The 26,871-nt window shown below is 44.1% G+C and overlaps 1 protein-coding gene across 5 annotated transcripts in view; it reads left to right on the plus strand.

Moving 5' to 3' along the window:
- The window catches only part of LOC101803486 (glypican-5), a 414,617-nt gene that overhangs the window by 29,249 nt on the left and 358,497 nt on the right, over positions 1–26,871 (plus strand). For 2 of the 5 annotated variants that reach the window (XM_027464054.3, XM_027464055.3), the window contains exon 1: positions 13,848–14,132. The exons of 1 other annotated variant lie outside the window; for it this stretch is intronic. In XM_027464054.3, coding sequence (XP_027319855.1) covers positions 13,976–14,132 — 157 coding nt within the window. In that variant the 5' untranslated portion in view covers positions 13,848–13,975. Of the gene's footprint in view, positions 1–13,844; positions 14,133–26,871 lie in introns of those variants that run through there. 2 more of the 5 variants (XM_072042426.1, XM_038183389.2) reach the window with 2 other exon arrangements.

The raw sequence follows: 26,871 nt of genomic DNA on the forward strand, positions 1-26,871 counted from the left end.
TTATATGGATTTCTTTTTTTCTGAGCCCTCTTTTAATGAGATATTTTAATGTCTCTGGAGAAATTATGAAAATGAGTATTCAGTAATTATTTTGCTGGTTTCTTTGTATATCATATGTTTTAGGTCATCTTGATGCCTGCAAAAGAACTTACTAGATCTAATAGAGGAAAATACACTTTTAACCTAAAATATTGTTAAGCAAAATTTTTGCTGAAATTAATGGTGATTGCTTACTTGGGTGCCACCTTTTTATTAGCAAAAATTGTCAACTTACATGAGAAATAGAACTAGATCAGAATGCCTTTCATCAACCAGGTGGAATAACTCTTCTGAAGGGAGGTGGCTTTTTCGTTCATGTTCAGTTTGTTACCTACAATTTTGTTCTCGTCTGTAGAGAAGGTCCTGCTTTTACAAGGAAAGCTCCGTTTGTATTGTACCTACAAAAAAGGGGGGGGAAATAAGAAATAGAAAACAATGGTTTTATCTAAATGTGAGATGCTTGGGAATTCACGTACAGCATTCAATTAAGATGCTGATACTTTTTTTTAAAAATGAAAATAGATGACTATTTTCTTAAATTACTGAACAACAGTACCTTTTCTTCAAGCATAAATGTTGTAGTAGAGAGCCTTGAGTCTAGTCCAGTTCTGCCTCTGTTGATAGAGCATCTGTTATTCAGCTGGCAGGGAAGTGGGTTGATAGCTGAGGCCAGACTGGTTACTGCACGGAGGGACCACTCTCATTTAAACAAATCAGATTCCAGTGATTAGGCTAGTCAAGAAGTGTTAAAGGCTAAATGCATCCTTCTCCTGTTGCTACCATAACTGAAAGAGGATTATGGTCCTTAGTAGATCCTAGTTCTTTACAGCTCGTTTTTTCCTGTGTATGAAATACTTTGCACTGGCTTTGTCCTTCAATACTGAGTTCTATGTTTCTCTTTGTACTTTCACCTTCCCCTGGAGCTTTGCCCCAGCTCGCTACATGGTACGTTTCGTGTGGAATTCCCACTGATTTCGTGTAGAATTCTAACCTTTATCTAAATCCGTGACACTGCCTTTTTCTGCAGGTGCTTCCTAACAGAGTGTCTCCCTCTGAAGAGGGCAGTTACCTGAAAACCAGAAGCAGCCCTGTGCCCATTTCCAACAGCTAATTGCAATTCCATGGTTGCCTGGCCCTGTGCAGCAAAGAGACCTCCAAACCCCTCTGTACTCAACCAAAGCACAGTTTCCTTTTATTTTTTAATGCCAGGCAGTAATAGGGATGCACCAGGAAATGACACATCTGCCATGAACATGTGTGAGCAAAGTGGAGCATCTCCCATTCCTGCGTCCAGCATGACATTTCCCTGGAAGAAGAATCCTGGGTGCTCTGATTCTTCCTCTCTATTTCCTGTTGTTGTCCTCCTTTCTTCCAACAAGATGATGCTGAGAAAAAGCGTCCCACTTCGTATCTCACCTACAGGGCACTGAAAGGAGAATCCATTGTAGCTGCGTGCTTGAATTCCATTGAAGGGAGTAGGAAAAGCAGAAAATAACTTTGTGGGAAGGGTTTTCCATAGAAGGTGGTTGTGCTAGGAAGTGAGTTCCCTGTAAGTCAAATTGCAGTCCCTGATGCCTTATTGCTGCCAGATGCTCTTAGACACTGCCAAGTTGGGCAGGCTTCACTCCTTCTTTATCACCTCAGTGCAAGCATCTGCTCTCAGCTCTTCATTCTTCATTCAGTAAATTCATTCAGAAGTCTGTAGGAAAATTCCTGGTGGTGGAGTGCAGCATAATTTGAAATTGTATGGCACCCTGGTCATAATAGGTCAAACAAAACAGGAAAAATTTGGGTTCTTGTCTGCTGTAGTTCAGAGCTCGTTCCTGTAGGGTAGACTGGGATTATTTTGAGGTGAGGCTGCTTTTTGTTTTTTGTGCTCATCTGCAGGAGATCATGAGACTTGCCAAGAAGGTCTTTCACTGTTGAAGCTCACCTGTGGATCCCTGTATGCACGGCACTGGTTTACCTCTGCTGATGTATTACCGCCTTGATGAGGCAGCCCCCACCTACTGCATAGCCATATCAAACTCCAGAGGAATCCCATCAGCTTTTTGCATTTGTTTTGTTCGGAAGAAGCTGGGAACAGGCCCAGAGAGAAACTCCAACTTGCTTAGGGTTTTAAGCATCAAAGGTAGATTACCCAAAATGTTGGCCCTAAGACAAAAAGACAGCAGTCGTCTTTACCCAGGAGGAAATGAAATGTAACGGCCTGCATGAGTCATGCATTTTTAGCCCATCAGCTTTCCCTCGATTGCCAGAAAATGTTCTAACTACATCAAATTTTGCCTGTCTTAAGTAAAGACACATTTGAAAGCTCTGGCAATGAAAGCTAACATGCTGAACTGTGGATGCCATTGTTCTCTCAAAACACCTCACAATTTTTACTTGGTTCTTCTGTGTGTGTGTTTTACATTTCTCTCCCTTTCTTTGGAAGTTAATAAGAAAAGGCCTCTGAACATCAGGAGACAGATGCTCAGCACTATTATGGATAGCATCAAAATGAGCGAACCTTCCATTTTTAATGGCTTAGATCTGGTTTCCTCATCTCACCCACATTTAGAAGGGTGTTCCCTCTATCTGCTTGTCCTAATCTGAATGTTGTTCTGTACAAAACATCTGGCTGCTTCTAAGTTGTCAACAGAAGACATAAAACTGCTTGACAAACCATTTTCTAAGTAGCTTCTGTGTCAATGTTTTTTGAATCCAGTTGTTCTGTCCACTCTGAGTCCCAGGTAACCAAGGTCTCATTCTGTGACAAAATTCTGTGTTTTCAAATAAAATGTTGAGCACTTACAAGTTGGTACATGAGCAACGGATAATTGAGGAAGGAGAGAATTGATTGTATCAGAACAACAACAGAAACAGTCTGGAAAATTCTTTTAGGAAAACAAAAAATGAGAAGAAATGCTCACTTGGGTTTGCCAAACACTCCTAGTTCAAACTTGGATCAAACTTCCATTTTTAACTTGTGTCTCTTTTTTGAGTCACTTACTTTTGTTATCTGGAGTCCAACCCACCCTCCTCCATTAGTTGATAACAAGGAAATTTTGAAAGATTGATTTCACGCTGGAAGCTTGACCTTTTTAAAGCTTAATACATGCAGACTCATGGGCGGATGATCAGATTGTTTCAAAGAATATTGCAAGAAAAAGTGATCATGCTAAATTGTTGTAAATAGCTCCAATATTAAAGGTTCTGCACACAAGAAAATGGCGTTCTTCAAACAATGAAAAAACATACAAGCAGTAGTAGTGTTGGGGAAGACTTTTAAAGGCCCATTGGTCAACTGAGGCAACTCTCCTGTTTATTTCCACTGAAGCTGGGTTTCAGTGGTCTTTGTGCCTTTGAAAATTTCCCTAAAGGTACCATTTTTTCTTCCAAAGCAGAGCTGTATTATATTATCACCTTGTAAGAGGCAAATTAAGGTGGGTATCAGTGCAAACCAGCTGCCTACAAAGGTCCATTAACATGATGAACTTTGACTAAAATAGTTAGTTTTTTCTCCATGCATCAAACTTAGCTAAAACTAATCCAGAAGGAATAAATTTGAGGTCAGAATATTGTGTCTTTGGCATAAATGGTGTATAAAGCCTGATTAATAGCGGCTCTATACAGTTTTGTGCTTGTTGCATCTAGGGCAGATATCTGTGTGTAAAATTTGGCAGAGAGGGACATCAGATGGATTTGTAATGCTCTCTGAAGGGTCTTTGGCTCCATGAGCCAGTTAATGGATTGCACACAGCCATATGCAGCATTTCCATTTCTTTTGCCTATAATGGAATAATAGTTTTCATTTAATAACCAACCCAAGTATAATTCAATACAAAGACATATTATGCTCTATTTTAGCGAATGAAGCATGCCACAGTCTAAGTGGCCTATCAGAGCTGAAAAAAAAAATAAAAAAAATTGCTCTTCCCTTCCCTAGGAAGCTTGCCACATATCAAAATTCTCATGACCAGAATTTGCACTTAAGTGTAGGTCCTAGTATGCTTTAGTGGATGTGCTGTACCATGCTTGGGGCTTATTGATGTTTGCATTAGCTGACTTTTAAGGCTTTGTTTTCATCAGTCTTACATGATGACTTCACAAACAATGCCATTGAGAGCTGTGGCTAATGCATCGGTTGGTGAATGTACCTTGCATTAAAGCACCACCTCCATCTCCTGGCTTCAGAAAAAGATTCTCCTGTGGAGCTGGGACTGCTGCCTGGATCCCAAAGGTCCTTGTAATTTTTGGGCTTAGTATCTGCAAGCAGATCAGAAAATGAGCATCATCCCTGTGAGTGACAGCACAGCACATGAAACCTGGACTCAGTGTGAGCAGAGATGAGGCAGGTCCAGGAGCACCAGGGCATAGCCGACTTGTCCTAAACTTCACTGGGGTCACAGGAACTTTGCACTGTCTTTGAAGAGTCTTGGATCAGGCACATGGTTGCCACAAGACAAGCAAATCCTGATTCATTCAACTCTCCAACCTTGTAAAGAACTTGAGGAGGACGCGTGTCGTGTTTTCAGGCCCATGTTTGTGATGGATTTACTGCACAGGGCAGAAAGCCACTTATTACCAGTCCAGAACCTGTTTTTGAAGAAATAAAATGAGCTGTGTATAATAGGGAGTGCTATCACCACCGAGTAATCTGTATTTCAAAGTCAAACAAAGCTTGCCTGTTACCTTGTTGAAATACTGAGAGGATTTATCCTCCAATTTGTCACTAAGAATTGCCTGTAAAAAGTCGCAGCAGTCAGTGAGAATAGATGGCTCAGAATCCAGCTATGGTTCTACGGACCTGAAGTCCTCCAGGGACTATCACAAATCTCACGATGTCTCCCACGTGCTTGATTTGTGCAGATGATGCTCTGATTTAGCAGAAAGATGCATATAAACTCATGTCACCAGCAGGCTCCGTTGGCGTCATAGATGCAGAGGCTCAGGAGAGTACATTATTCTAGCAAGTGTCAGCATTAATTTATACCTGCTCAGGGCTCATTTGCTTTTTCCCGCAGTTTCTTGGAGAAGAGAGATTACCATCTTGTGTAGGAAAATCCAGTGTCTAGCAGACAAATCCAAGGCCTGCTTGGCACGCTGGAGTGTTGCATGTGCTGTGGAGGTGTGGTGAGGGAAGGATGGCAGCCGACTGACCTCCAAGCAGAGCCGTTTCGTCTTTGCTCCTTGTTCCCTCTGTTCACAGAAGCACTGTGAAATTAGGGTCACTAAGAAGCAGCAGATGCCCACGCAGATAAATTGCAATCTAAACTGCTGATCTGCTGGCAAGAACAACTGGCATGGACCTGTTGCAACAAGGGAATTTATTCTTTTTTCTTTTACTGAAATCGGTGGACTTTGATAAGAGTGGGATCCCACAGTAGGGCTGAGGCTAAGGGGTCAAATTCCTGTCTCACTCATGTGAAGAGCTGAGCCAGTGGTTGTTGTGCTCATGAGCAAAATCCAAGAGGAGAAAGTTTGCGTTGACACGCAGATTTAAGTGAGCAATTGCATTCAAGTGTTCTGTTTGGAAAATACTTTTTAGCTCCAAGATTTCTTCTTGCATTGGGTCTACAAGACATTTTATGGTATGGTATGGAGTCAAAACAGGGAAAGATTACTCTCAATACTTCACCAGAAATTAGTTTTTAAGTGTAGCTATTACAAAATGAAGCTATACATGTAGCATAATGCATGTTAAAACGTAGCCAAGTGTGCTTCCTTTTCATTTTTTTTTCTCATTGTGCATCATCTTTGTTCCATTTGCAAAGGTAGTGAGCGTTTTTCCTAACAAAGTTTCTGCAGCCCAGTGCTTATAAAGAGACCTGCCCCCTTCCACCATGTTCAGCTCTTGCTCTGAGGGACGCCTCTACAAGTGGATTTGGAGGGAATGCATTGGGCAGCAGCTGAACCAGAGGGGAACCAGGGATGGTGTTCTTGCCCCAGCATCATGGGATCAGGAAGCTTTTTCACTGCTTTTTTTTGAAGTGCACATTTCTTCTCCAGAATAGCCCTTCTGCAACTGATTATCATCATCAGACTGCTCAGCACTGAGATCTTTGACAAGGGTGTTTTTCTAAAACTGACAACATCAAATCCCAATTAGAAAAACCTCTTTTCAACATGTATTTTTTTGAATAGCATATTTTAAACAAATGTGTTTAAAACTGTACAGGCAAGCTTCCCAAGCATATTTCAGCAGTGACTCGTGCCTGTTCTGCTATTGTTGTTCCAGCCTCCAGGCTATCAAGCTGCTGTTGCCCTTCATTAGGAAGTGGACTAGGAGTACAGTATGAATCTAACATCTGGAAGTCTTATGAAATGTGGTGCTTTTCTCATGTCTGTTAGTTTGTTCCTAACCACAGCAGATTGGCCTCAAGTTGCACCAGGGGAGGTTTAGATTGGACATTAGGAGGAATTTCTTCATGGAAAGGGTGATTAGGCATTGGAGCGGGCTGCCCAAGTAGGTGGTAGAGTCTCCATCCCTAGAGTTACTTAAGAGATGTGTGGATGTGGGCTTAGGAGTGGAGTTCAGTAGTGGCCTTGTATTGTTAGATGATGGTTGGGCTTGATGATCTTAAGGGTCTTTTCCAACCTAAATGACTCTCTGATTTCACTGGTGAATGATGGTCTGTCTCTGTGCCAGCATTTTTTAACACAATCCTCTCCCCTAACAGCAGCTCATATACTAAGGGGGTTTCCTCGTGCAAGCCTTGGATGGCTTGTGCTGAGGAGCTTTGCAGAGACCCTTGCCCAAAAGCAGAAGCAAGCTGATGGCTGCCCCCAAAGCGAGTTACCCCACTTGACCACCGCCTGCTCTGCAGAGCTGAGACTGAACAGGTTCTTTGCACTTTGAATGGGCCTGGGCATGGTTTGGCTTCAGGGAACAAGTTGTTGTCTCTGCCATACTGTGCAGGAGTGTGGTGACAACCATCTTGCTTTTGTCATAGCAGTTTTGGGACGGGTCATCTGCTGCTGTCCTCCTGCCCCTCTTCCTGGATGACAGCAGCAGAAAGTTGTTGCTGGGCACATTTGCCCTTATTTAACCCAGGGTTCGTATCCTTTGTACCCTCCCTGTGAAGAGAGGAGGTGCTCCCATTGTATGTTATCCAGCACGTGGAGACTTGAACACTGGACACAAAGCTGAAAAGGTCTGCAAATATGCTAGTGTTGTGTGAGTAGCAGCAGTGTGTTTCCTGGCTGTAGTTCTCGCTACAGAAATCTACTTCAGCTCACGCCCATATGGTAATGATAATGAATGCTGCTCTGCCAGTTAAAAGGTACACGGGTCCTGGGCTATGAGGACTTACTCTGAAGCTGAACACATACACAACCGTTCTGAGGACAGAAAGTGGTGGCTAGTGGCAACTGTAACGTGAGGTGTCCAAGGAGTTAATTTATTTTGGTAAAGTAGTTTATATTCTAGGATGCTTTTTCTCGTGTTGATAAAGCGTCAATCTTAGCTATGAACTTTGCTGGTTTTGACATTTTATGTAAAGTTTTGAGGCAAAGAGGAAAGATAAACAACTTGAACAATACAATTAAGGCAAGCCCAGAATTCAGTAGATGAGACATTGGTGTTAACTAAATTATCCCATGGAAACAGAGTTATTTGAAAATGCAGTGGCATCGCTTACAGTACAGCAGGCAATTAGTTTTAATTAACTTCAAATTCTGACACATAGTTAAAAATCATCTTTTCTGAGTGCCCGGCTAGACAAATGAAAGTTGAGGCATTTTGTTCTGCTAGAGAAAGCTATTATAAGCATTATAATGATTCTATTCACACTTGTATTATGTCACCTTTTTAGTTTTTTATGCAATTGCAATTTTAGATGGTGAATTTGTTCCATACCATAAGCCTTTGAATAAAAGCACTATTTTCCTTAGAAGAACAGATTTGATGAATTCCAAAGCTTCTAAAAATTCACAGTTTTAACAGTCTAGTGTGTTGTGATTTTTACCTGTCAGGGAGGAAACAGTCAAGAGTTCTTGTGAAGTTATCAGAAATTATAGGCATTTTTGACACATATATTTAAGGTTAAATCTGGCACTTTAAATGTGATGGTGTATGCTGGTCAGTCTGGAAGCCCTATTTTGTAATTTTAATTGCATTACAATGGCTCAACAGACCATGTGTGCCCTGTCACAACCTGCGGGGGAGGCCCTGTCCTGTGCATCTAGGCCTGTTGGGCAGTTCTAGAGAGCAAAACGTGACTTTCGGTGATTGCCAGAGATGGACATCCTTAAAAGGTCAGCAGGTTTCTGCTCAGGAGGTGTGTGTCTGGGTTTCCCCTCTGGACCTGCCCGCACACCTCATGACAAAGGCGAGGCAGGCTAGGGTTGCCACGCTTCTTAGGACAGCAGCACCCATGGGCTGCTGGTTTACTGCTGTGGTATTTCACACCTGAACTATTCCCTTGAGGGCAGATGGGATATCTGGGTGCTGTGTTTCTTAGCACTGTAGGTTTGGTGCTGGTGTTGATGGAGCCAGCTGTGAATTTCTGGTGTTCGCTAGGATATGGCTCTCTTGTTGGGCAGGGGAACTTCTGGAAGGCATGAAGCAAGCCAGTGGCTTCCTTCATAACAAGCCTCTGTTTGTATTGTTAGTCTTTTGAAGTATGGTGCATTATGCAATCCTTACTCTTTGAGTAAGCTACTTGATTTCCCTTGGGCAGTGCGGTAGCTTCTCACATGAGTAAATCTGGAAACTTCTTGCTTGTCCCAATTAAATTAATCTGTATGCTGAGCCATGCAGATCAGAACACTTATGTTCTTCATCTCAGCTGCTCAGCACCCAGGGTGTGTTAGGAATAAGAACTCACACAGTAGTAGTACAGTTGAGGTGGGAAGGCTCCTTTTTAACTTGATGTCATGTTTCTCATGCTTTGCACTGGCTATTGGCCCTGGAAGATGCTGCACTGCTGAGTATTAAAAGCTTTATGGGCCTCTTTCTCCTTTACATCTCCAGTGAGATTTTAAGACTCCCTCTTCTCCGGGCAATCATTTTATGATAAAGGATACTTCCAAGATATTTACTGGATATTAGAGGAGTCTCAGCTGCTATCAGAGAAAACACATAACATTCTGTGGTGGCCTAGGTATGTGATCTGAGACCATTTTCTAGAGAGGGAAAATTCTGGTGTGTTGTACATGGTGCAATCTAAAAAAGCACGGTAGCTTGGGTCTCTGCCAGATGAGAAGAGTCAACAGGCTAAACAATTTTTGGTCTGAGCCAAAATAGTTGTCCTCACATTCTTGAAAGGAAATTATAGGTAATGACGAAAACGTGGAAGCCTCTTCAGCATTGCCTGTAGGATGTTTAAGGCCAAGCCTTGTTCAGCCCTCATGGCTTTCTCCTAACTAGTGGCTGTCCTGGCTTGCTGGGCTTTTCTTTTTTTTTCATTTTTGTTCTTTTTTTTTTTTTTTCTTCAACAATTGTATTTCTTTCATAGATCTTGTGTTGGTTGGTGGTCCAATAAATTTGGGGAAAAAAAAAAAAGTGTTATGGTATAGCTAACAGCTGTGCCTTTCAGGCATGTTTTTTTTTTTCTCAGAAAAAAAAAAAAGTACAGCAGGCATTTTTAAACTATGCATTTGAATAGGTCTGTCTGGTAAAGCAAAAAATACCCATGAAATAATGAGGCAGTGCAGGAATACTGCATGCTGACCATCAAAAAGGTCTGCACACATTTTTTCCATGTGGAGTGCATACAGCACAGGAAATAATTCATGGTATGGCAGCATACTTGTTTGCATTGTGCTCACTACTTGGACTGAATGAGAAGAGAAGGAAATGGAATCTCCAAATAAAAACCAGAATGATAGGGTTTATGCTGGTAATTTTTCTATTAGTTTCATAGTGTTCGTCACTTCAACAGTATAAGAAAATTTTGAGTAGAATTACCAGCAACAATTTTCTGTCAGTGCTTTTAGTCTTTGTATGGCTATGAATATTTAATGCATGACTGCTTTTTACTATTAAAATCTACGTTTAAAATTTCATGCTCAGCTTTAAAAGTTTGCTCTGACTTGAAATATAGTCTTCATAGTCTTCAGAAAATCAACTTAATTTTCTTAGGAGAAAAAAAAAAAATAAACTTGTCTTAATATGGATTCTTCTGAGCAAAGGATTTTCCTTTTCCTTTGAGGCTGATTGAATTTTTTAAATGAAAATTGGCTTCTGGTTCAGGCTCATTCCGGTGACTTAACCAGATCCCTTACTTTGACTTTCAAGGAGTCAACTGAGTTCCTCGGGTGCTTCGCTACACCATGTTCTTTGGAAAGCTGGGCCTCTAAAGATAAACTAAGGCTGTAAAGACTAGATTGCTAGCTTTATTTTATTTTTTTTTGAATGGCTAAAAGTGCACACAGTAAGGCCTCACTCTGTCAGCTGAATTGGTGAAAGCAGACTGTGTGCCCATCAAGTCCCATTGGTGGCAAGTCCAGTGTTGGAGATGAGCTTATCTTAAACAGAAGGGAATTAGTCCAGCTTCCATTGAAATCACTGGCACAACTCCAGCTATATTCAACAAGAGGAGGGCTGAGGCAGCAGGCGCACAAAACCTTTATCCCAGACCTGATCCCAGCTTTTCTTACACATCCAAAGCTCACGCTGAGTATTGTGGTCACTTTAGCAGGATTAAGTCTGAGCGGATTGTTTGGGCAGATTTATATTGCTATTCATTGTAATAAGCACTGATATAGTTCTCAATGATGTACAGTAATAAATATTCATTTGTGAAAAACAAAAGACACCTGTTGACAAGGTAAACTGTGATGGTTCCAGGCAAATTGTTGAAGCATAATAGCGTCATGTACAATAATTGGTTAAATACCTCTTCTGTTATCTCCAGCCCTCTTCCAGCAGAGCACTTAGGCATGTGTTTGCCATTAAGCACCTGACTGCTTCCACTGAAGTCAAGCTGACTGCTCTGCTGAATGTGGAGCGTGTGTTTTGCAGGAATTTTGGAGGACCTCCATTGCTTGGGGTCCGCTGTGTTAGGCCTGTGTGGTGATCTCAGCTCCCTGGGAAGTCGGCTGTGTGCAGGTACGACACCCGTGCTGCTCATTGTTTCGCAGGGGGAACTGCTACCTAAGGGTCCTGGGGGTTTATGCAGTCAGAGTGGGTTTAGTTAGCTCTTTGGCATGCTCCTTGGTGTCAAGAGGTTGGACTGGTCACCAGTGTGGTGTCAGCAGAGGTGCATAGCTGCTTGCAGAGCCACGGGGCTGGCAGCGAGGCTGACCCTTAGCTGTGGGCTGTGCATATGGGTGCCCGCACAGCACCCGTGTCTCAGCACGGACAGGTACTAGCAACCACCTCATTGGTACGGCTGGCTCCAAGCAGTGTGCTGTAGCACATTTCTTTTATAATTGTGTATCTTTACGTATGTGTTCAGGTACTTCTGTGTTTGAGAAATATCCGTTTCCAAAATTGGACACAAACTTTCCCTTTTTCTTATCTATCCTACATTTAAAAAAAAAAAAAAAAAGAACGAAAAGGGAACATTATAATCAGTGACAAAAACCTACATTCAAAAAATGTGCATGAATCTATACTTTTTGCCAGAGGAGGGAAAAAGTCAGACTCCAGCCTGAAAATTGTAACAGGCTATCCTTAATTCATGCCTTTCAATATAGTTATTACAAAACCATTAGAAACATAAACGTTTCCTTATGTATCGAAGTAACCAATGTATATACAGACATTCCAGTTCCCTGACACTATGCTGTGTTGTATTTGTGTATAATTCAGGCTCCTTAGCGGTGTTTTGAGGAGAGGAGGGGAACTGGAGATAGTGGCAATGTAATGGTCTGCCCTCTACTAACAACAGGAGAACCAATTTAAAAAAAAAAAAAAAAAAAAGTATACATAAGTGAAATGACTTAGCAGACCCCCCAAAAAAAGAGAGGTGAGGGAAAGAGCACCCATCATATAAAGATGAGGTGATAAAGTAACAGCCACCTTAGGAAAGGATTAGCAACTTGTGCTTTGGGCTTGCCACCCACTGAAAACAATGGCAAAAGTCCCACCGAATGAAACGCCTCAGGCCCTTGCACAGGACTGATTAGACGTTATTCATAGAATAATGTATATGCCAAATAATGCTGTTATTCGTCAAATAAATTACTCGTCAGATCCATCATCCTGCCGTTTCTTTTCTGGCAGAGCTCCTGCTGCAGTCAATGGCAGTATTGTCTGCACACACAGCCTTTAGGATCGCACCCGAGGTTGAACAAAACCCAAGCGTGGCAACTTGGTGTTTTTCCTTGGGTCCTTAAAACCACACGCTGGACAGTGGGTGGAGGTAGCTGGGCTGCTGCTCCGCACCATGCTCAGCCTTCTGTCACCGGTGCTGCTTATTCCCTCCTCTCTTTCATCCACCTGTCACTGCCCGGATTTGGGGTCTAGCCCGGTGTGCTAGCTGAAGCCTTGCTGGCAGTATGACTGATCCTGAGCTGAAAACAAAGATATTTTGGGTTGGTCTGTGGGTTCCTTTGGGGTTCATCTTTTTCTCCAGTGTCCTGGGCTTTTGCTGTCAGGTTTGAGAGCTGCAGGACAAGCAAAGAGCTGCTGCTCTGCCCCGTGTGAGCGGTTGTTGTCTAAGGTGACTTCTTTTCTGCTTTTGGATGTAGAAGCCAAGTGTCTGGCTTGTCGTTCCACGTTGTTTTCATTTGCAAGTTTAGATGTTCTGCATCAAAGTGTGTTTTACTTCCCAAGAAGGAGTATGCATCTTGTGCTGGCTTGATAGGAACAGATACCAGCAAATTGCTTAAAGGATTTACACTTCTAGCTATTAAAACCCAACTAAGGCAACTATTGACAGCATTGAGCTCAGCCTCCCATTACATCGTATGGGAATGTGTAATGGTTGAATTAGCTGCAGGTGGGCTCCCTTGTTGCTTCAGGAGCATGCTAGAAGCATCTTGAGGGTTGCAAGCAACCTTAAAGAAATCAGACATAATGGCCTCAAACAATAGTCATGCTCGTAGCTCATAACGGGCTCCATATGCCTGAACGGTTCTGTGCAAATTCTGCTGTTTGTGGGAGACGTCTTGGGGTTTGCTCCTCTGGAAACCGTGTTTTTGTGAGGTGGAAAATGCCAGAGGTTGCTTAAGGTTGGAAGCTGTCTGCTGAAGCATGCTGGAAAGCTGCTGATCCCACGGCACGCTTAGGGTGGTAAAAAGATGGCAGAAGAGCTGTGATGGTGACCCCATGGAGGCCGCAGGGAGAGGCCAGGCTGCCCTGGCCAAGCACGGAGCCGTGGCAGCTGAGGTGAGTGAGGTGGGTGCGGGCAGCTTGGGGCAGCCCAAGCAGGGGCGGCTGTGCCTGCACCTTGGCATGGCTGTGCCAGCCCCACAGCTCAGCGCTCGTCCTGGCCTTCTGCTGCGGGGCCCAGGCTACCCGGAGGGTACCAGGCAGTCAGCGCAGCACACAGGTGAGGTCCTGAAGGAGCTACAAGGGCTTTGTTGTGTGTGTGTTTGTTTGTTTTGTTGTGTTTTTCTCTGCACAGGTCCAAAAGCAAGGGACCACCTCAGGGCTTGGTTTGTTGCCTCGTCCCCAGGATCGGTGCGCTTGGGCTACTTGCTGATGCACTTCCTAGCCACGTTCCCGTGCTAAGAGCCACCGAGACGAGGCAGGGCCGCCTACCTGTCCCCCAGAGCCCACCCACCGCTGCCTTCCGCAGCCCCCCGCCCCGCCAACTTTCCCCCGAGCCCGGCGCCGCCCCCGGGGCCCGGCGCCGCTCCCCCCGTTGGCTCCGGCCCTCCCCGAGCCGGCCGGCGGGCGGGGCGCGGGCCGGGGGGGGGGGGGGGGCGGGAGGGAAGGGAGGGAGGGAGGCGACCGGAGCCGGAGCAGGAGCAGGAGCCGGGCCCGGGGCAGCGGCAGGGGCCGGGACTCGCGGCCGCCCCCGCCGCCCGCACACGGCCCGGCCCGGCCGCTGGGTGCGAGATGGCCGCCGGCGGGAGCCGCGGGCTGCTGGGGCTGTGGCTGCTGGCGGCGGCGGGGCTGGCGGCGGGCAAGGCGCCCAGCTGCCACGAAGTGCGGACGGCTTTCCAGCTGCGGCAGATCGGGCCCCTCAAGCTGGTCCCCGACGTGCCCACGGCCGGTCAGTGCGAGGAGGGAGGGAGAGAGAGGGGGGCGCAGGTAGCGCCCGGGGGGGCCGTGCCGGGCTGTGTCCGGCCCCGCTGCATCTCGTTCAGACCGCGGCGAGGTTTGGGTCGGGACCTGGGGCAGCGAGGTGCTTCCAGGCAGGTCGCGTTCCCTGCAGCCGAGTTGCAGAGAGAGCCGCTGAGGACCGCTCGCGTTGCCGGCAGGCTGGGGAGCGAAGGCGCTGCAAGTTGTGGCTGAGGAGGAGCTCCCCGGCACGGGCTGCCCCGCAGAGGGAACCTCGCGGAGCGTTGAGCAGAGCTCAGCCTTTGCCTGGCAGGGCAGCGAGCCTGCCTTGTTCCGTGCTTGTTGGAGCTGCCGAGCGGCGTGCTGCGCCCCTTTGCCTTTGTGTACAGTGGGTGACAGCGGCGAAACGGGAAAGTTGCATGTAACTAAAGATTTCTTTTGTAATTACCCGCTTGAATTCATCATAAAGGAACGAAGTGCTTCACAATGTCAAAAAACGTTTTCAGTCTTATGAATGACCATGTATCTATCTGGGTAACGAAGGCACATCCCTGGCTTCCGCGTGTTTTAAGAAAATCTTTGCAAGAATTGGAATAAAAAAGCAGAGTGTCAGGTTCACGTACAACAGCCTGTAGCTGCCTCTTGCTAGCTCTGTTGCTTGTAGGTGTGTGGTGGGATAACTGTCAGTTTGGGTTATTGCTTTCTTAGCTTTCATATTTATTTTTTTTTAAAGCAGTTCAAAGCTTGCTGAGGTTGATGGAGAGACTTCTTATTGCAAATGAGTTTTGGATATGTTTTCTGGCTTAGGTTTCTGTCTCAAGGACAAGGTTTGATCAGCCATTGCTCTGATCATAGACAGCTCTATATGGCTGCAAATGACTTCATGGAGCTGGTGATCTTTACCTTCTCTTCACGTAAAGCAGTCAAGATGACACGCGGCTGAAAAGTTGTCTGCAAGCAAGGAGTTATTCCGTACTTTGTGGCAAGAGGAGGTTTGTGGGAACAGCGTTCTGAAGCTTGAGTTATGTTGCTGTTCTCATGTGCTGATAGAGACATCAGATCACATTTATCTTTGAGAGCTAAATGTGAAAGCTAGTAAAAAAGCGGTAAAACAAGGCTTTTCATCCATTTTGTTACACACTTAACTCTCTTTCTTGAGCTATTCCTGGGAGAAGTTCTTCAAACTTTTATAGGAAGTATACAAAAATCAATGTAATCAAAATCTAGTACTGTAAATGAAACTTGGGGGAAATCATGCCCTTCCAGAAGGAAGACATAGATGCTGTGATGCTTTGCTGTTTTTAATGTCGTACCGAGCCTTCCAATTGAGTAACAAACTCTCAGAAAATAAATAGCATGAGAGAAGGTGAGAGAGGGTAACACGCTTGTAAATTTTAGCTCTCATAAAGGTTTCTTTGAAGAGGATGATTGGAGCAGAGCTAAGGAAAAGTAGTGCGTATTGATCTTCCCTGTTTGTTAAGTACATTCAGCTCCACTAGAGCTCGTGTGCTTTAATGATACCTCTTGCCAGGCAGTAATGCCTCCTGCCTTGTGCCCTCTTATAATTAAGCACTGAAGTGTTTTCCAGTGTTTTCATCTGGCAGCTGTTATCAGTGCATATATCTTAGTATGCCCCACCACACACACAGTAGGACTCCGAAGCTTATTTTGTTCAAGCCTTTAACAACACGTGGATGTTGAAGCATCTCCCCTGAAGACTTCGAGCAGTGCTTGGCTGAGGATGAAGGAGAAGAGGGGAGCGGAGGGCAGCTGGGGGAGCTGCTGCAGAGCAAAGGCCAGACCTGCGTGTGCGCTGGGACGCTCCTCAGCTGTCTGCATGTGGGTTTTGGCTTGTTTTGTCTAGAAAATTGAACTTTTGCAGTCCTGTTGTCTGTTTACTAAGTATTTTCTGTAACAAAGGTGTTGAAAGCCCTTAGCTAATCTCAAGACAGTATTTATTGGCTAGTAAAACAAATCTTAGAGGTTAAAGTCTTAAGGATTATTAAGTTCTTATATCCTGCAGGAAAATCAGCATCTGGGCTGGGGAGAGGGGCACGGGCAGAAGAAGCCCTCAGAGGCTGTCAGGTGGTGATTTTCTGTCTCCTCTTAGGGGCGGCGCCTATTTCACACTTAATAAAGTTACTGACTCCAGATCCTGGGGAGAGTTTGTAGGCTACACCCTCCTGTGGTATGAGTGGTGGTTGCGGTGCTGAAGTTGCACACGGCAGGATCTGGGATCCCAGCTTGATGGGGACCGCTAGCTGCCTGCCCTGTTGGCATGTGGTCTGCAGGCTGGCCGCAGGCTGCCTGGTGCTGGTGAGCTTGGAGAGGGACAGCGGCCTCAGCAGGACCTGGCAGCCTCTGCCATAACACATGCTAAGAAGGAGGAAGGCTCTTGCGGACAAATGCTGTTGTTTCTGAAGCATGACATGAACCTGGCAGCAGCCTCTCTGAAAACCAGCACCTCCTGAAGAGAACTCTTAGGTAGGCTCAGGATCCTCCTCTTAAAAGTCTCTTCCGTCGTTTTGCCAAGTGACATGAAATATTTTTCCACTCTAGTGAAATCTAGTCCATGAACAAGTGCAGGACTAAGGCAGAGGAGTGTTTTGCCACGGATTGAAAAAGAAGCCCAAACAACAGGTATTTTTGAGCAGCAGATCTCCTTGACCTGTCTGTAAGATTTTCTCTTCCGCTAATGGAGTCTGTAATGCTCTCCGGTAGCCTCCTTTTCTGGAACGAACGCCGACTGTTTCAAGGGTAATTTGCAGCAGATAGCAAACAGCTTGGTCAGGTAGAGGTACTGCTGCCTTGGCTGGGATTCAGAGGGAGGGCTTTTTGTGTCTTCCCCTCAATTGGAAAATGAGGTCATATGTTCCTGCTCTTGTACTTCGATAATCACAGGCTGAGCTGGGATGTTTTTGTAGGAGCTCCTTGGTGAACCTTTTGGGGAGAGAGAATTATATGCTGTCTCAAAGGGTGAAGGGCTGCATGAATCCTGCCAAGGAACTAAGCCTTTGGTTCCAGAGAGTCTAGATACCTCAAATCTGATGCTTACTGCTACGTACGGTATTTCTCCCAGACATGGGGCTGTACTCAGTGATACCCTGCGAGCCCTGGGTTGTATTACAGTGGAACTGCACGTAGGCACAGGCTGTGTTTACAGTGCTGTTTATTTACGGGCTTTTCCATGGCACTGAGTGCAGTGGTGGCTGGCTGTTGCTGCTTCCAAATTCACACAAGGAAAACTGAATGAACCCAACTGGAGTCTCTGACTCCTCTGCGGGCAGTGAATTGTAGCTGAACCATCCCAAAAGTAGCACTCGTTTCCTTTGCTAATCATGTAACAAGAAAATCTTCATCTGTGTCTAGTCTTGTCTCTTTTGCTTTTTGACTACTGTATGATCATGAAAAGTAAAATCTGTGAACATATGGTAAGTTGTGGAGAGAAGAATTGGGTTGACTTCTGGTAAGCAAGAAAGATGTTTGTCACTCATGAAAGAGTTCTAGAAAATCTTTACCTCCTCCATAATAATCGTGTTGAGGACTACCTAAAGGATGGTTTGCTTCTTTTGCTGCTCTGCTGCTTTACAAAGAGCACAGAAGCTGCCCAGCTTGAGCTCAGAGACTCACTTCTGAAGGGCAGATTTTGTCCTATTAAAGGTTTCTTTATTCTCTGCTGTCATCCTGCACCTTAAATCAGCAGCAGAGTTCATTACCATGTGCATGTACTGAATGTCTCGTAGCAGAACTGGACATGCATTAACAATGTATGCATTAAAACTATTTTACTTTCTGAACAGCAACAGGAAAGCCCTAGATTCCTACCAGAGGCTCCTTGCTGCATGTGGTTCTTGCAGCTCCCTTTGCGTTTGGAGAAAGGAGCATGAGCTGGATCCGTTTTTGAATATATGCAAGAATATCTATTAAACTAACCATTTTATTATGGAATAAGTCATACCACACTTTAGTTTCTTGTTGATTTTTCTCTTTTATTACCTCTCAGCTCTTTATTTCTATCATCTTAATGAGAACGCTGTAATTCCCCCAGTAAAGGTGCAGTGCTGAAACACATTTTGCTCACAGCAGCGTTCTGTCGAAGTCACTCATAAGTCTGGTGTGTGCCAGATGTGAAATGTACTTGCTTTATTGGCTCTGGAAAGTTGTTGTCCCATCAGGAGGAGTGTAAACTACAATTTCTGCTGGGGTTTACTGTCAACCCGCGTGCTTGGCTGGGCAGCGCTGTGTTCGGTTAGCGTGGTGTATCTGGGAGACAGGGGTGCTGATTAGCACGGTCACATTAATGCTTAGAATGAGAGTAGGGTGGTTAAGATATTAAGAAAGGGCACGAAATAATTATTTCCATCAGGTTTCCTGTTCTTGTAGAAAATATAACTGTATTCTCACGGCTGATAGCTATAACAAGCTAGAGAAATGTCCTTGCTCGTAATGAAAAGGTTTTCTTATATGGCACACCTTTACTTCCCATGACAATTAGTATTTGTGTATTTATGGACACACAGGCTTCATGCTGGCTTAAAGTCACGGGCTGTTGACCCACTGGAGGGAGTGCACTGGTTCAGTGTCAGATGGATTCTGTTCCCATCTTTGTCACTCAGAAATAGCCAAAGATGAGGTCAGTGGTGCCTCAATTTCCCTCTCTGTTGGCTGTGTCACGGTACATTATGTTGAGGGGTTTAGCTGAAAAGCTGCCAGGAAAGGGAGGCAGACTGCAGCTGGTCAAAGGTATCAGTTAGGTACCTTCATTTCTTCAGGCTGTCTTCCATGTAATTATTTCTTTATGCTAGGAAAAACACTAGAATTTATCTTGGTTTCTGATGACTTGGAAGATGTACCTGAAAGTCATCCATCCCTCCCTCTTCTCTTCCAGAGGAAGTCCCAAGGAGACAGCAGGCTTCCCTGAGTATCTGAGCAGTCACAGGCTATAGACTGCTCTTGCTGTGACAGATTTTCTGAGCAGAAAAAGTTACATTTCTGTAACGTGCAGCTCCTCTGGAGTAAGGATGCTTCCTCCATTAATCTTCTTGGGATTTTATAGCCCTCTTCAGGCTCAGGTTGTCATGAGAAGTGTTAACCTAAAGCTGGCAATGACTGTAGCAAGGCTTAAGCCAGTGGTAATATCTTTCCTTCTCTTTATTTCTCTTCTTTTTCCTCTTCTTTTCCCATGCTTTAAATTTGTTTGACGTGGGACCAGCTGCCCACTCTGTAATGCCCTCCCGGGAGCAATCTGTACGCAAAAAAAATCTGTTTAAACTTACTTAGTGCCTCATAAAGATGGAATCACTGTTTTGCTGCCAGATGGAAACCTCGAGTACTCATATCCATTACCGTCAGAAAAAGTGTGTCCTCGGTGATTCGGGTGAGCATTTGGTCCAGGTGAGCAGAAGACTGGCTTAGTTACTCACATCAAACTTTCCTGTAAACATCTTGAGAAGGAATCTAAAAGTCAGCAGAGAATTGACTCCCCCCCAGCATGCAACCTTGTCATCAAACTGAGTAGAGGGGAAGAGCCAAACACACTTGCAATTCAAGTGGTTTATTCTTTTCCTCAAAAGTCTCTGAGGAAAATGTTGTGATTGTTGTTCTATTTATTTTATGGCCACCTCAAGATCCTGGTGATTCTGGTGTTGAACTGGATCTCAATATGGAGAACAAGCTTAGTCAGAAACAACCTGTCCTTAAAATTGAGATGACACTTGAGAGCTGTCTCTGTAGCTCCTTAACTGCCATTGAAGTTTTCCTTCTGTAAATGTGAAAGTAACCAAAAAATATCATCCCTGTCCCCCAGTACTGCAGGGCTGGGCTGGGCAGTAAGTTTTTAAGCACAGGGCAGTAGTAATGAAAAGGCAGTGATGTGGTAAGTGGAAACCATGTTGGCATGATAATAATTGCTATATAAATCGATAAAATAAATACATCAAAATGAGTAAAAGCTTTTGTAAAGATTAATCATGAAAATGGGCATGAACCTGAGATCTGTAAAAAGCAAGGATATGTGTGAAAGGCATCCTGGGCAGGAAAATGGATTTCTCTTTAAAAATGATTTTGTTTTTAGGTGGTATAAAACTAGAGCTACTGTTCCAAGCATTGTAAAGTCTTTCTAATTGAATTGTTCTCCCATGAAAGCATAAACTGACATGATAAAGAGGCATATGTTTAATAATACTTCAAATAGATACTCATCACTTACCAGTTTAGAGCACAACATATGCTTCTAGGGGAAAACACAAATTTTGATGGATCAGAATCAATTTCCAAACAGCAGCCAAGCCCATGACACAAGATTTATACTCAGTCTCTCAATCTCTGTCACCTTGATTAGGTATCGCTACTTAATATGGTAGAATCATCCTGATATTTATGAAGAGCTTCTTGTTTCATTCACATTAAGGTAATTTCTAAGCAGCATCAGTGGATGAGATGAGCCTCCTAGCTAACATTTAATGATTTAGTATGTTAAAGATGCAAGTCTGCAAACCACTTAAGATTTAATTATTTTATTTCTTTTGAGGCAATACATTCTTTGGAAAAATTTAAAATACTTCTGACCGGTATCTTACCCCTTTTGGATCTACAAATGTAACCTGAGCCCAGGCCATGAGATAAGTCTGCACTGTGTAACCCTGTGGACCTAGGAGGTCGAGGATTTTCTCTGCTTTTATATGTCCTTCATGACCCTGGGTGGACTTCTGTTGGTCCAGGTGTGTTAAGAGAGTATGTATGAAGTGGACTGGGAGAGTCTGCAGAGGGAACTGGCCTGCGCTTGTAGAATAAGGGTGTTCTTATTCCCATATTCGTGTTCTTCCGCATGGAAGAACACGAGGACGATTTTTGTGTCACCAGTGTAGGGTGTCAAATGAAACTTAGGTGGTTGACAGGACTGCCAATTCCATGTCAAGTCACGTAGTCTAGTGGCATCTGATGGCAACTAAATAGAATAGAAATGCAGTGTAATAAACTCCACTGCCTTATGACACTCTTCAGCAGACACGTAGCTGTCTCTGGTGGGTTTACTCCTGAAGTGAGAGGTGTCTGCAATTCTGTAGTAGGGTAGCACCCCAAGGCTTGCTCTGGATTGAAGGTCAACTCTTTTGTACAGGGTAGTGCATAGGTAAGCCAAGGGTTTGCCCTAGCAATCTTACAGATGAATTCTAGAGAGTGCTTGACTATTTTGGCCTCCCTTGAGGCTACAAGTCTGTACAGCACCAAATGCCTTTGCAGTATTTAGCAGATGATTTATAGCAGAGTAACAACAACTTTCTCTCATTATGGGTAAGCACTATGCATATGCTGTTATGAGAATAAATCCATCTATTTTACTCTTTCCAGTACATCAGTTTTAAAGGATGGTTATTAATGACATTCATAGTGTACTTATACATGCATGATTAATGTATAAAGTTTTCACTTATGAAATTTCAAGGCGCTAATTCAAAGAATATAGAAAGCACTTAAAATAATGGAGGAATTTTAAATCTCATAGATGATATCGTTTAGTGTATTTCCTACCTTGTAGGCTCAAAATTCTCAGGAAATACCGTTAATATATATAATACCCTCAGGTTCTGTCTTGCATTTTGATAGCTAAAGCATGGAGTAAAACCCCGAGTGTAACCAGGAACTTCACAGCTGTAGCAGACAGCAATTTTTTCTCCCTAGAAGTGGTCTTTAATTAGCCTTTCCCATCTTTTGATCTGTAGTTTTTAGCCTGCTTAAGTGATTCTGTGACATATTCTTCCTTTCTGTGTTCTTACTATATTTCCATTAATACTGATGTTGAATGTATATCTGCATTTGAAATAGGTATGTAGAGATTTTTGGTCTTGCTTGCTAATTACTTGCTTTCTCCATCAGCCAGTGTGTGCAACAGCCTCTCTGGAGGGCCATCCTTCCCCAGGGAGCTTGTCCTGCCAGATCCCCTGTTCTGCTGTGCAGAGCACTGTCAAGTCCTTTAAAAACAAATGAGAGACAAATTTCAGAGAGCCACGTTCTGAATCTGGCAATATCAGATAGGTCATGGTGGCTTTGTTTGGTGGCTAGTTAAATTGGATAGTCCGGCACATCCCTAGATGTTAATGGTTAAATGTATTCACTGTTCCAACAAAGGCCCCATTCACGAGGGGACTATTCTCTGCTCGTTATGCATGCATAATTCCCATTAATGCTACTGGGGGTTAAGTGTCTATAGTGAGGGGGGGGGGGGGGAGAATGAAACTTATGTTTACACATCCATGTTTGCACTAGAGAAGAGATTTTGGAACTCATGAGAAATTGGTTATGTTTCCACAGGTTCCTTCACTTTAAGGAACTTTAAATCTCAGCTTTAAGGGGGGAATGAGAATGGAAGGTGATGTTTGTTGAACTGGCTGTCACTTCTCTGTGTTCTGTCAATAGTTAGAAATATTACTGCAGTGCTACTACTAGAGGAGCCTTTCGAAAGTAACTCAGTGCTTGGAAATTCAGGAGTCTTACTTGGATATCAAGATAATGACTCAGAATCTCTAACATCAGGTGCAAAGTTTTCCCAACTTTTGACTCATGTTAATCAGGGTGACAAGATTTTGTGATGTATACACAAAATGGGTATTTTCCATAGAAATCCTTCAGATTAAGATTCCTCACTCTTAGGTGCACATCAAAGTGGCGTAAAAACCATAAAGAAGCTAAGCATCGCCTCAGAAAGCCTTTCAAGTTCCAGAAAGTGCTTGAACTACTAAGGGTTTTGAAGTGCTCTAATCTCTGACATGGGTGACGTGCTAGGCTAGCACTTTTTTGTTTTGTCACAAATCATCCATGCACATAGTGCAAAGGGACCCTGACAAAGTCATTTTACTTTTGAAAAGGGCAGGTTTTTTCATAGCATTATGCCTCCCATTCACATCTACATGTTTGCTTCCACTTTGTTCAGGTCTAAGTAGCAGGGCATTTGCATAGTCTTCCCTTTGTTCTCGGTAAATATGGAGTAAAATGAGCAAGATCCGTGCTGTGAAATTAAAGCTCTACTCTTGAGAGATCTTAAGAGCCAAATCCTCACAAAAGGTATGGCATCGGAGCGCCAAAGGAGCTAGTGTCCACAACAGCTTGCTCTGGGTGCTTGTGCTAGGAAATGTAAATAAAGGGAGGGTAATCTGGTGAAAACTGGGTGTAATTAGGAAAATACACTGTTGAGAGCAGCTGAAAGAATAGAATAATTGAAAATAGTGCTGAAATGGACCTGAAGTGATCATCTGGCCCATTCCTACTATTTGCAGGCAGGATTAGCTGTGTTTAAAGCAGTGATAGAAGATCACAACTTTCTTAAGCTGTGTATTCCAGTGTTTAGTTACATTACTGCTTTGCTTTTTCCTAATGCAAAACCTGACTCTCCCTCACTAAAATACAGGCCTTTTGCTTCTTATCTTGTTCTTAACACCTTCTTCCTTGCTATAGCATTCACATATATGAAAACTGCTCGGGTTTGCTCTGAAACAGTGCTCTTTGCATTTGTGCTGGTGACTGATACAGAATTAAGCTTTTTTTGGGTTAAGTCTGTCAAACCTAAGTTTAGGGTACACGCAGCAACATAGATACATGCAGTCAAATGAGCTTTAAAAACAAATTGACATTAAGTGCATTAGTTTAACCTGGAATGATGTTGATTCAGGACGTGATAACCAATTAAGCATCATAACTTGATTTGGTGCCTGAGCCCAAAGAAAAGTTTCTTCCTTATTTTAGAATATTGTGAAGAATGAATTGTGTGGCAGACACAATGTGGGGATGTGAAATTCCACGCTCATTCAAGCAAAATAATCCCTTTTCTTGCAAAATGACTAATTCACACATCTGTAATGTGATGACAGAGGGGAGCATGCAGAGAAAACAGTTTTCAAGTGATCAAAATCAACAGCAGTTGGTTTGGAAGGTTGTGAGTGGAAAAGCGCAGGGCTTTAGCACAGCAGCATGGGGACGCCTGGAGATGGGAGGCTTGTACAAAGGAGGATGTGTCAGGGCTGCAGGGGAGCACCTAGCTTGAAAATCTAGACATTCACCCTGGGTTTTGCTGGCAGTAATTAACTGTATTGCAGATCTGTAGGCAAGAAGATGGACGTCATGCTACTGACAGCAGAGGAAGGTGGCCCAAGTTGTAGTTCTCTTGTGAGCAGAAATAGCGTTTCCAGGATAAGTCTGAGGATCTCTGGTTTTCCATGTAAAGAGTAGCTCCAGCCCTTAACTCTCTGTTCTTCAGTGCGTCACTGTTATGGTGTGCTCATTCTTGAGCTATGTTATATTCTAACCGATGTAGGGAAATTATTCTTGCTTTGTGGCTGAAGTAAAAAGCAGTGCTCAGAGACCAGTGTTGCCTAGGCTTACTGCTCCAGGTGGATCCAGTCCTGTTCCCTGTGTAGACTCCAAGTAGCTGTAATCCAGAGCTGTGCTGCAAGCAGCTTAGCCATGCCTGGTGTGATGTTGTGCCTGAACTAAGACACCCCCACCTCTTCCAGACCAGGGTTTGTGTCCTGCCACTCCAAAACAGGGATGTCTGTCTGAAACATAGTGCATGGCTGAACTCCAAGTTACTTGACCTGGAAGTCTGTCAGAGGATGAAATCTCAAACCTGTCTGTCTTGTGTTTGAGCCGTACTCTCCTTCCATTACAGAAACACAAGATGTGGGAGCTGGGGGGCCTGAGCCATGCTGTCAGACGGGACGGGGGCTCACCGCTTAGTATTTGGAGAAGAGCGCCCAGGATCTTGTATGGCTGCCCTGTGTTGGCAATCGAAGTATTCCCTCCTTGCAACACACAAGATGAGTGTTTTTCACAAGTATAGAATCTGTAGCAGGTGCTTTGTAAATTATCTTCATTTGACATGGGTGTTTAACAGGAGAGGTGTAACGAGCCTGAAGGCAGGAGAACACAAAGTACACGGAAAATCCCACTTCCCAAAACAGAGTAGAATTCTAAAACAGAGTGAGATGAAAACATTGTTTTGAGAGATTTCTACTTTAAGAAGACTTGACCTGAGCCTCCTAATCTTAGTTTTGAAGTCTGGAAAAAAACCTGCTACCATTCAGAGTAGCTCAGGGTTGTATTTGGCTAAAGAATTGCCTGTTCAGTTTCAAGCTGCAGCAATCAAATTTACTCTTCTTAATCTGGTTGCCCTAGATAAGTCAAGCAATACAAACGTTTGCCTTCCCCAAAAAGCAGCTGTGGTTTGGCGGTACCTGTCTGTGATCTATATCCCTCTGGGAGCTCCCCCGTTGCTGCTCGTGTACCTGCTGCACTTGGTGTCCTTCTCTGATGGAAGTGAGCCCTGACAGTGATGAAAAGTGTCAGTGTCATTTGTTGGCAGGGCTGTTGGCTTACATTTGGGAAGTGTGTTCGAGAGGCACTATCACAGGTGCCAAGACATTAGCTGAGTAGCAGGGATTGAATAGGGCCAGCTCGTGTCAGCTTGGCTGCCACTGTGTCTCTGATGGCTGCCACCTCAGCCCAGCTTCCTTTCTAACCCCCTGCCTCTGGCCTTTCCAAATGGAAATCCAGTGCAAGCGGCATAGCTGCCTGAAAGATGAGCTCTGGAGCATCAGTAACACCATTAGTTCTGAAGGGAAGAATGCAAGCAAGAAGGGAAACGCAATCAGTTCGGTGTACGGTGAGTGGTGCCTTATTTTAGTGCTGAAAGGGAAGAAACATGATTTTTTAATTTATAGAACAGGTGCATAGGATCAAAATCCAAAAGAGGCTCTCAGAGGACACTGAACATGCACGTGGCAAAAGGCAGTCTCCACTAGGAATTACTAGCAATCTAAGGGAACAAACAAAAGGTAACTATCCTCTTTTACATGTGAGAAACAAAGCTTGGATGCTAAGGAACTCGCCAAAGGTCAACATGTATTTTAGTATTGCCAAGCCTAGCAACTCATCATCAAAGGTGTTCAGCCTGGTTTTCAGTAGCAGTCAGTCTGTGGTCTAAGCTTGAAGGCTTCTGGAGCACATTCCAAAGGATCCTGCCTCAGTTATCTTGGTGCAAGGTGTCCCTGTGAGGTGCAAGGCTTCTGTGTAATCGTACTGATGGGGTCTGGGAGGGGGTGGTGGGACACATCATGTGCACTGAGCTCAGCCGCTTTCTAGGTTCTAGGGAATGTGTCCAGCACGGAACATGGGATTTGAGCATAAATCCTAGGTTCAGCCTAGACCATCAGAAACAGGCTGCTGGTCTTAGGTACATCACATGGGGCTGTCAGCTGGTACTTCTGGGGCATGGTGCGTGATGGCTGTTGCAAGCTGGTGGGATTTTTAACCAATAAGTACTGTAAAATTGTCCCGCACTTTTCAACATGGTGTAGCATGGATCAACCGCACCGTCCCACTGCCTATGCCCTCAGGGGCGTGTGGATGTGCCAAGGAATAGCCCAGCACGAGGGTGTGGGGCTAAAGCACCGAGACAGCGCATGCAAGTTTTATTTCTTCTGAATGCTCACCCTGAATGAGTATTCATTTCTAGTTAAATTCAGTCATGTATGTTGAGCTCTTTTATCTTTTGTCTGCTCTGGGTTGCCTTCCAATGCCCGTGGGTACAATTCATGATAACGAACTCTAGTTTTATATCAGCATTGCTGCTCTTGACAGCACAGGAATTATGTGCATAAGGAACTGAAGAAAGGGAACACAATGCACAGACTTTGTGATACTGTAGCCTTGCTGTTGCCTGCTTTAATTAATTACCATGTCAC

The sequence above is a fragment of the Anas platyrhynchos genome, chromosome 9, assembly GCF_047663525.1.
Source record: "Anas platyrhynchos isolate ZD024472 breed Pekin duck chromosome 9, IASCAAS_PekinDuck_T2T, whole genome shotgun sequence".
NCBI classification, from domain to species: Eukaryota; Metazoa; Chordata; class Aves; order Anseriformes; family Anatidae; genus Anas; species Anas platyrhynchos.